The sequence below is a fragment of the Myxocyprinus asiaticus genome, chromosome 41 (genome assembly GCF_019703515.2).
Source record: "Myxocyprinus asiaticus isolate MX2 ecotype Aquarium Trade chromosome 41, UBuf_Myxa_2, whole genome shotgun sequence".
In the NCBI taxonomy this organism is placed as follows: Eukaryota; Metazoa; Chordata; class Actinopteri; order Cypriniformes; family Catostomidae; genus Myxocyprinus; species Myxocyprinus asiaticus.
The window spans coordinates 8,212,420-8,222,415 of record NC_059384.1 but is presented as its reverse complement, the minus strand read 5'-3'; the positions used below and the strand labels follow the sequence as shown (position 1 = coordinate 8,222,415).

Below are 9,996 nucleotides of genomic sequence, written 5' to 3'. Positions count from 1 at the left end.
ATAGGCCTGGTTCTACGGGGTTGCTAGAGATCGCGATGAAGATGAGTGACAGCTTTTTAGTGATTATAAAGGGAGCGCTCGTTGTGCGCTTTCTATGCTATATATAATCCATTCAGAATTTGTATAAAACTTGTTTTTCATGCTGCTAAGAGAAGGACCAACGGCCACGTACACACTGCAAAATTTCGGGAATTACATCCGCATATAAATGCGGGATTCACTCTTGAAATGCAAAGACTGACATATTGATAACCATAGTATTGTTTGTTCCTGAATAAAGCAGCCTTTTTGACGGAAACGGTTGAATAGTCTGCTGACTGACTCACTCATAACAGTCCCTTGCCGCCACCTACTGACGTAACATGTAACTGCACTGAAATCGCTGAAAAATCCCCACCAACACTAACACACAGACTGACAGCCTGTCTTGTCACAATAAATTAAAAAAGTCTTTTGGAACAAATTTATTATCACAAAGTGTCACATCAGTCATCCAGTTGTTTTTAGGGTAGTAAATACTACATTGGTAAATAATGCTAGAATTATTCTGATGGATGTACACTACTGTTCTGCTAACCAAGCCTGCATTGATTTGATCCAAAATACAGTAAAAACAGTAATATTGTGAAATATTAGTACAATTTAAAATAATAATAATAATAATAATAATAATAATAATAATACAATAGTAAAATGTCATTTATTCCTGTGCTCAAAGCTGAATTTTCAGCATCATTACTCAGTCTTCAGTTTCACATGATCCTTCAAAAATCATTCTGATATGCTGATTTGATGCTCAAGAAACATTTCTGATTATTATCAATGTTGAAAACAGTTGTGTACAATTTTTTTGATGAATAGAAAGTTCAAAAGAACAACATTTATCTGAAATAGAAATCTTTTGTAACAATATACACTACCGTTCAAAAGATTGGGGTTAGTAAGAATACATTTTTTTTTTTTTTTTTTTGGGAAAGAAATTAAAGAAATTAATACTTTTATCAGCAAGGATGCATTAAATTGATCAAAAGTGACAGTAAAGACATTTATAATGTTTGCCCAGTTGTCCTGCACTCTTTGAATAAAGCTCCCGCACCTGGGTTCATACCTAATATCCTCTCTATAATATCATTACAGCCTGATAGTATTTTGCCATCCTTTTGCTACTGTTTAAGTAATAAAAAAGGTCCTTAAACAGGTCCTTTTGAAGTTACTGACTGCTCCTTTATCACTGCTTTCTGATACATTCTGAAATAATTATTCCTGTCCCAATGCTGAATCTGACAGTGATACCATCCAGTGAGTCTGAAAGCCATCTGATTATTTTCTACTGTTTTTGAGACATTTCAATGTATTTTGAAGTCACATGCTTTTACGGGTCTTCAAGTGCCTTATATGTAGTCCCCTGGTATATTTGCCATAGTTGCCCTTTTGGGTCTGCTGCTTTGTCACCCTCTAAATCCAGTATTACTTGGAGTAAGCCATTTTAAAGAAGAATAGTAGCTTATCTCTCTTTGTTATATATTTTTTTACTTTATCAACACAAAATCCTGTACTTTTATGTAAGCCTGTTTTTAATAAATAGTATATAGTTATGCATATTATGATCAAATAAATATATTGTATATTTTGTATAAATTGTATATTGCAAGACTAACTAAAATGATGGGGACCCCCCATAAGACTTGATTCAATTCGAGCACTGTTCGCAAATATCTAAATACTACATGGTTAGGTGTGTCGACTTTGTGTGAACTGATTCAAGTGAATTTGTTTCATAAATAATAAAACCTCCCCACTTAAAATAAGTAATTACAAAATAAGTCTTTATTTAGGTTTTAGTACAAAATATCTACAACATTTGTACAGAGAAATAATTATATATATATAATATACAATCAAATACACTACCAGTAAAAAAGCTTGAACACACTAGACTGAATATATCTTTCTTGATCTTAAAAATGTTTTAATCTAAATTAGTTTTGTAAACAAATAGAACTTGTGCCTATATACATTTGTTTACAAAACAAAATTTTGTATTCAATTTTTCTACATTATGAGTTAGACATGCTAGTGAACACGATAGTGTTCTTTCTTAGTTTTAATGACTTTACTATCTATCTAAAATGTTAAAATAGTAATCATAAAAAATGTAATATGTGTTTACAAACTTTTGACCGCTAGTGTATGTTATGCATGTATCGGTCTGACTCAGGGTTCTGGAACACATTTGATCATAATTATTGATTGGTAAGTACTTTGGTTGGCAAGGAAATAATCTTTTCCTTTTGAAAGATGGAGCTCAGTTACTGTGAAAATATATGTGAAGGCTGAAATCTTCTAAATATAAGTAGCATTATTATAGTGAACCATAATACTGTGAGTAGAAGATTTAAAAAGAGAACAAAATACTAAAGAATACAAAATAAGAGTATTTAATAACACAGTTGATGAAATTATTGCCGTTCTGAGGAAGCAGCACTCTAGGAAAGAAAAATGTAAAAGAAAAATTTTTTTTTTTACTTTGGGACAAAATTTGGGACTTTATTGTGGATAATGTCATCTGGTTATACAGACTGATAAACACTTATTTGAATGAGAACTTACCTTAAGTCTGTCCATAAAGCCTTGTTTGCTGAAAGCCCCTCCTGCAAAGGCACGTAAAAGTTTCGGAGTAGGAGGTTTGGTTCCAAATAGAGCCAAGCCTTTCTTCTTTTCTTCTTCGACTTTGGCTGTAGCTGGACCCTTGGCTTTCATCAGTTTCCTATGAAAATGTGTTTGTCAGTATTTAAGATTTCACTGTTGTGTAGGACTGGGTATTGACACAGATTTCCCCATTTGATTCCGATTTACAAGCTCGTGATTCGATTCCGATTCGATTCGATTCATATAGGCAGATTTCTGTTACAATGTCCATTTTGCTTACATATCAAATAAAGTTTTTCTCAACTAAAGCTCTTAATTATACAGGAACCTTCTAGGCAACCCTTCTAGGTACAATTCGAAACAATTAATTTGACAAATTATATTTTATATTTAGTTTCTCATCAAATTGGTCACATTTAAGCTTTTGAAAAATATTCTAATTCACTCTACTCGATCAAATAAAGTCTTGAAATTGCATATTATGTTACATGTATATTTGTTACATTTTTATTGTTTACTTGCATAATTTGTACTATTTACAAGTATTTACACTGATATGTAGAACAAGTGCCTAATCGGTTCTGTCTCTTTAAGACTAGCGGCATCAGCCAGTAAGCGCATATAACGAGAGAAGACGCACGTAGTTTCTTTAGCGCATCCATGTGTGATTAGAATTAAATGTTTCTTTTTTTGTTGTTTTTAATCAACAAGTGACTGTAAAGAACAGAAATGATATTAAAAGAGACATTATTCAATGACAAATGGATCCGTGGATCTCTTCTTTGGACACACAGAACAAGTTTAACCAAACTTTTACTCTCAACACGCAGTGAAAGGACCTTTGTACTAGTAATGTCTTCTCCACTATTCTACTCAATCCCTGGTGAGTGAAATCTGAACATTTACTAGCCACTGGGTAATCAAAGACATTTTTAGTCGCATAGCATGAGATTTGGTTGTGCATGCGAGTGATTTAGTTGCATTATAGAAGGTTGCCACATAAAGTGAAAGATCGATCTTGGGATTTAAGAATTAATATCGAGATCTTTCAAACGAAGACTGCGATGCATCAGAAAATCAATATTTTTACCCAACCCTACTGTTGATAGCAATTCTTGGGCAGTGTAGGTTATCAGAATTAAACCAAATTATCCAAGACCAAAACCCAGAGCAATACCAGCCCCTCTAAGACCCAGATCAAGACTAGACCCCCTGACATCCTGATCCAGTCCAAGACCTGTTAGTCCAAGAACCACTCTATTCAGTTTCTGGGAACACTATTGAGAGATTATTCAAATGAATCGGTTCTTGAACCGGTTCATAAAAAACGAATCGTTCCACTAAAATGAATCTCTGAGTTAGTGTAGGTGCATGTGCATCCGTTTTGAGGTTCAAAGAACTAATGTGATATCACTCACCGTCCCTTTCTGGCCAGTACTTTCTGGGACTCTGGGTAGTGGACCAGGATGTCATTAAGATCTTTCTTGTCCAGGACGAATAGGTTAGCGAATCCATGTGCTGCTACATTAGCCGTTCTTCTGTTTCCTCCATTGGCAGAAGACTGAAGCAGACTGGTGACAAATATGAATACCGAAATGTCAGTTCATACATCATACTGATCATGTTTGTGGCTATGAAGTAGATTCTTACCTGATCTCTCCAAACACACAGCCTGCCTTTAGCGTCACAAACACAATCTTATTGTCCGGCCCACCGATGACTTGCACCTCTCCTGCTTTAATGATGTACATTTCTTTGCCAATGTCACCCTGAGTAAATGGAGAGGTAAGGCTTGATGCTTTTCCTCATTCCTTTGAGAGATATGTTTTCAGAAAAAGGGCAATATACCGTATGCTACCAGTCAAAAGTTTGGAGACACTTTACTTAATTAGCTTTACATGATCTTCAAAATCTTCTGATCTAACAGATCATACTTACATGGTTAAAATTAGTTTTGTAGACACATAAATTGTGCAAAAGAAAATTTGCAATATATAGCCTAGTGTTTTAAACCCCAGATAGTGGAGGTAAATCAGCCAACTTGATTGATGATTCTTAAAACTTAGACTCACTTTCTTACACACAAAGTCTCCTGGCAAGTACACAATGGACTTTAGTCTCAGTAACATGTCCACAAGCATCTGGTTGTCACAGCCCTGTGGGAAATCAGCACAGAACATTAGCACACAACTGACCATATGCTGATCATTACATGTCTCTTTCCCTCAGAGTGAATCAATCTCACCTTGAAAAGTTCGATCTTTTGGAAGGTGGCAAGGTTGATGTCCACAGCGATAGCCGTTCTCATGACCAAAGGCATCTGTTCCAGTAGCTCAGACTCATCTAAGGAAATGGAAAAATCAATTACAATGTGAATTACATCTTTAGGGGCCATTCAGACTTAACGCGTTGATTGTGGCAAAAAAAGAAAGAAAAGAAGGGTCTGTCTGCATCCTGCAAGGCTACTACAAGACACGCCCACTACAAGACACACCCACTACAAGTTACGCCCCTTCAAATAACCTGCAAAAGGCATGAGTCTCGGAACAGATGGATACACTGTCATACACTTATGTTTGCAGCAACCCTACATCTATCCCTAGCCCTAACCACAAAGAATAAAAAATGAAAAGTTTGTAAAATTATTAAACATACAGCAACTTAAAAGTACCGCCATATCACTAGGTGGTGCCAGTGAGGAGAAATGTGATGAAAATGAAGAAAAGAAGCAGCTAGCGGTATGCTAAGCTAATAGGCTAACCAGTAAGCTTGTGAGAAATGTATAATTTCACCATTTATATCTTCTGTTTAATATTATGATATGTGACATAATTTAAAAGTTATTCTTTGTCACAGTTACAACATTGAGACAACATGAATCATACAGAGGCTGCCTAGGATTTTAAAAATTATTTTAGCCAATAGAATTGCTTTATGATCCAAGGTGGTGTTACTTGGAGTGGGCGTGTAGTGTAGTGGGTGCTTCTTGTCGTCCTGTGAGACGCAGAAAGATACACTAATATCCAGACTTTTCCTGACTAACTACTTGGCAGCGCCATGATGATTCTGACTGCCACTAGATTGTTTTCTGGTTCCAGTCTCCATAAGAAGCAAAGTAAAAAGTACTGAAACGAGCGATCCAGACAGAGAACTACAGCCAGTTTAAGTGTTAGTTGGAGTAAAAATAAGTTTGTTGGCTGAAGTTTTTGGCTGTCATAACAACTTTAAGAAGTTAATGATATCAACATAACTAACTTCGAGCCATCACTTCATGTCATCCACCCACTCGTGTGAGGCATTTTCAAAAGACGGTCATGGTGACTCTGTAAAGTATCTGCACTATCAAGCCCCATGTTTGAAGATATCTTGAGATGCGTTTTTTTTTTTTTTTTAATTATTTGAAGCTCTTTGACTTGACGCGGCTTCTAAAAAACGCAGCGCACCTGCACGTGATGCTGAACAAACAGAGGAAAAAACAGGAAAAAACTGTGCGAATGCACTATAACACGTTCTTGTTAAAGGAATAGTTCACCCAAAAATGAAAATTCTCTCATTTACTCACCCTCATGCCATCCCAGATGTGTATGATTTACTTTCTTCTGCAGAACACAAATAAAGATTTTTAGAATAATATTTCAGCTCTGTAGGTCCTCACAATGCTAGTGGATGGGTGCCAAAATTGTGACGCTTCAAATACTACATAAAGGGAGCATAAAAGTAATCCATATGACTCCAGTGGTTAAATTACTTCAGAAGTGATATGATAGTTTTGGGTTAGAAACAGATCAATATTTAAGTAAATTTTTGCTAGAAATACTCCTCCCTGCCCAGCATTGGGCGTATGCATGAAGAATCTGAATCACCAAAAACAAAAGAAGAAGAATGTGAGATTGATTGAGCAGGGAGGAAAATTTAAAGAAAATGGACTTAAATATTGAACTTTTTCTCACCCACACCTATAGTATCACTTCAGAAGACATTGATTTAACCACTGGAGTCTTATGGATTACTTATATGCTGACTTATGTGATTTTTGGAGCTTCAAAATGTAGGCACCCATTCACTTGCATTGTATGGACCAAAAGAGCTGAGATATTCGTCTAAAAATCTTCATTTATGTTCTGCTGAAGAAAAAAAAAGTCATACACATCCAGAATGGCATGAGGGTGAGTAAATAATTTGATAATTTTCATTTTTGGGTGAACTATTCCTTTAACACCCTTTAACAGAACGCAGGTTTCTTGAGACATACTTTTGAAAGCTGACACATCATCTAAAAATGCAGTACTTATACGCAAAGGACGCATAACGTTTTCGATGTGAACAACCCCTTTTGCAGACGCTTTGCTTTTTTTCTAGTAAGAAAATTAAGTATAAAACTAGATTTACCCAGCATGCCCTGGGAATCCCAGGTATAGTTGTACCAGGTGCGCACTCTGGTTTGCACCAGCCTGGGGATGCGGTTGGTCACCATGTATGCCACACAAGCATCCATAGATGCCCGGAAGTAGGTCTGGCCTGCAGTTGCTGCTCCAATGACATCTCTCATCTGCAACATAAAAGTTTAATGCTAATGTTTCTGATAATAAGCGTGATTTACACCCTATTTTCCTAAAGCTGATTCTTGTTCCTACATACAGGAGTCCCATAACAATAAATAAACAGGATACTTGTAGAGATGATAGGATAACTATCATAAGATTGGCTGCTAGGGGTTAAGGAGGAGCTTTTTCATGTTTACATCATCACATTGTGTACCTGTCCAATCAAACTTGAGAAGACAAAGACACCAATGAAAAAGTTTGTTAACTGAAATGTGATCTCAAAGACTGTGTGAGGCTCAGGTAGGCCACCAATGTTGATCAGGGTCCGCACAGCAAAATAGTAACAACGTAAGTACCTGTGAACAATAGAGTGTGAGAAAGAAAAAAGGAATAAATACATCTGACAATAATAAAAAAATCATATTACAACATCAAAACTTCAGACATCATACAAGTGAGCAAAGCCAATGCCAAGAAAGAGAGTCAAACACAAAAGCAAAGAAAAAAGCTGCAAAATTTAATATTTAGCACAAAATAAAATAAATATTTAAAAAATGAAGCGCTTCAGGAGCAAAAGGTTTAGAGACAAAAGCTTTGGAGACAAAATGTCTACCTGGCCAAGAATGATGGACAAAAATAGGGCACCAAAAAAATAGTTGGTCATCTGAAAGATCTGACCAAATATGGTCTCAGGAAAAGGAAGTTCTGCGATCATCAGCAGGGATTTCTCCGCATAGAAGAAACAGCTCAGGTAGCTACGAGAATATGAAAATCCAAGAACCTGCTATTACTAAAATCTACACTTTGCAATTTTAAACGAAAACAAAATAACACTTCATTGTCAGTTCATGTTCATTCAGAAAAAAAGAAGAAAAAAAAAAGAAGAAAGAAATCTGGTAAAAAGCCATTTTTGTGTGTGTGTGTGCTCAAATCTGTATTCTGATTGAAGGATGGATTGAAGTACTGTACATACGCATTGCCGTTGCCGCTGTAGACCCATTTGGTCTGGCCTATGCCCTGGTAGTCCGACGCCACATAGTAAATACAGGCGTTGAGATGTAGGATGAATAGCAGGTATCCAATGGTACGAATTACTCTTAAAAAATTATCAAGGGAGAATACGTTTTTCTCTGATTGTTATGAAAAAATATTGTAGAAACAGATCAATCCATAACTAGGAAAGAATTTGTTACATACCTCCAGATATAGGCTTTAGTCATGATACCTTCAAGACGATCACTGAACTCAAAAAAGGCCTCAAACTTCAGAAGAAATAAAATATGAACAAAACAATAAAGGTTATTGCATATTCACAAGGATAATGAGATCATAACCAATCACTGCTCCTGTAAAAAACAAAAGCCTTCCGGAGTTGCAATGCTCATTACCTTCATAAAACGATTTACCCTGAAGACAGACCTGAATCCAAATGGGAAATACAACAGATCCAGAGGCAGGACGGATAGTACATCACTCTGAAATGACAGGAAATAAGAAATAAATGCTTAATGGCTTCCTATGGGGATGAATTGTTATTTTGAAGATGAAACAGCAACTAAAATATCTGATTGAGATACCTGAAATCTCGCAGACTCCCGATATTTCTTCTTAATTACAGCTCTGTCATACTGAGAGAAATTATAAAATTATAAGTAGTTCCATTATCCATAAATATGACAAAATGTAGCAGAAATGTGCAGATTGTATATTTTTTAAAGACTTATATTAATTCTTCCATACAAAAATTGGTGTTATTTCAGCTGTAAAGTTTTCTGAATGTTCTTTTTAGCAGTAGGTTCTAATGCCAATGTCAAATGCCTTGCATTACACAGAATGTCACAGACGTAGGCGATAAATGTGAAGTTGTATGGAACCTGGAACATTTCTTTAAATAAAACAATTGCTGTGTGATTTTCGTACATATACCTGTACATATTTTCCTATAAGGTAGTGTGAAAAAAAAAAGAAAAAGAAAAGAAACAGTATCAATATTGTTTTAGAGGGAGTATAGAGGGAGTTTTCTTACTACGATGTCTCCCCCCCTACAGAACTGTAGTCGTGGCTGGAAAACGATCATGTCGATGATATAGATGGTGTCGGCGATGAGGTCCAAGGTGAACCACATTGAATTGGACTTTGGGTTATGATATGGAAAGGCCATACGGACTGGTATGAGCCATAGGTTATAGTTGAAGGCAATGGTCACCACGCTTAGCCAAGCTATATACCTGCGGTCTGGTGAAAATTACATGACAAGAGCAGAAAAAGAAGACTTTAGATAGACATAGTGGATGTTTATTAGTAAATCTGAAAATGTATGGTTGCAACTCTCCGTCTTTTGCCTACAATATATTAAGTGTAGTGGGACCTATAATATGTGGGATTTTTTTAAACCTGGAAATAAACAAAGTTTTAGGATTTTGTTTTAAAGGGACTGTCCACCCAGAAATGTAAATTCTCTCATCATTTACTCACCCTCATGCCAACCCAGATGAGTATGACTTTCTTTCTTCTGCAGAACACAAACGAAGATTATTTGAAGAATATTTCAGCTCTGTATGTCCATACAAGGCAAGTGAACGGTGGCCAGAGATTTGAAGGTAAAAAAAACACATAGAGGCAGCATAAAAGTAATCCATATAACCCCAGTGGTCTAATCCATATCTTCAGAAGCAATATGATAGGTGTGGGTGAGAAACAGAACAATATTTAAGTCCTTTTTAACTATAAATTTTCCTCCTTGCTCAGTAGGTGGCGATATGCAAAAAAAAAAAAAAAAAGGGAATCGCCAAAAATACAGAGA

General features: G+C 35.9%; 1 protein-coding gene across 1 annotated transcript in view; it reads right to left on the bottom strand.

Moving 5' to 3' along the window:
- Positions 1–1,928: 1,928 nt before the first annotated feature.
- LOC127431803 (cyclic nucleotide-gated cation channel beta-3) overlaps positions 1,929–9,996 on the bottom strand; it is a 28,838-nt gene continuing 20,770 nt past the window's right edge. Inside the window, exons 8-20 of the mRNA XM_051682361.1 lie at positions 9,220–9,428; positions 8,771–8,821; positions 8,582–8,668; positions 8,391–8,455; positions 8,167–8,289; positions 7,408–7,549; positions 7,039–7,198; positions 4,895–4,992; positions 4,722–4,805; positions 4,300–4,418; positions 4,068–4,220; positions 2,611–2,767; positions 1,929–2,486 (exon numbers count right to left, since the gene is read on the bottom strand). Coding sequence (XP_051538321.1) covers positions 2,460–2,486; positions 2,611–2,767; positions 4,068–4,220; positions 4,300–4,418; positions 4,722–4,805; positions 4,895–4,992; positions 7,039–7,198; positions 7,408–7,549; positions 8,167–8,289; positions 8,391–8,455; positions 8,582–8,668; positions 8,771–8,821; positions 9,220–9,428 — 1,475 coding nt within the window. The 3' untranslated portion in view covers positions 1,929–2,459. The remainder of the gene's footprint in view (positions 2,487–2,610; positions 2,768–4,067; positions 4,221–4,299; positions 4,419–4,721; positions 4,806–4,894; positions 4,993–7,038; positions 7,199–7,407; positions 7,550–8,166; positions 8,290–8,390; positions 8,456–8,581; positions 8,669–8,770; positions 8,822–9,219; positions 9,429–9,996) is intronic.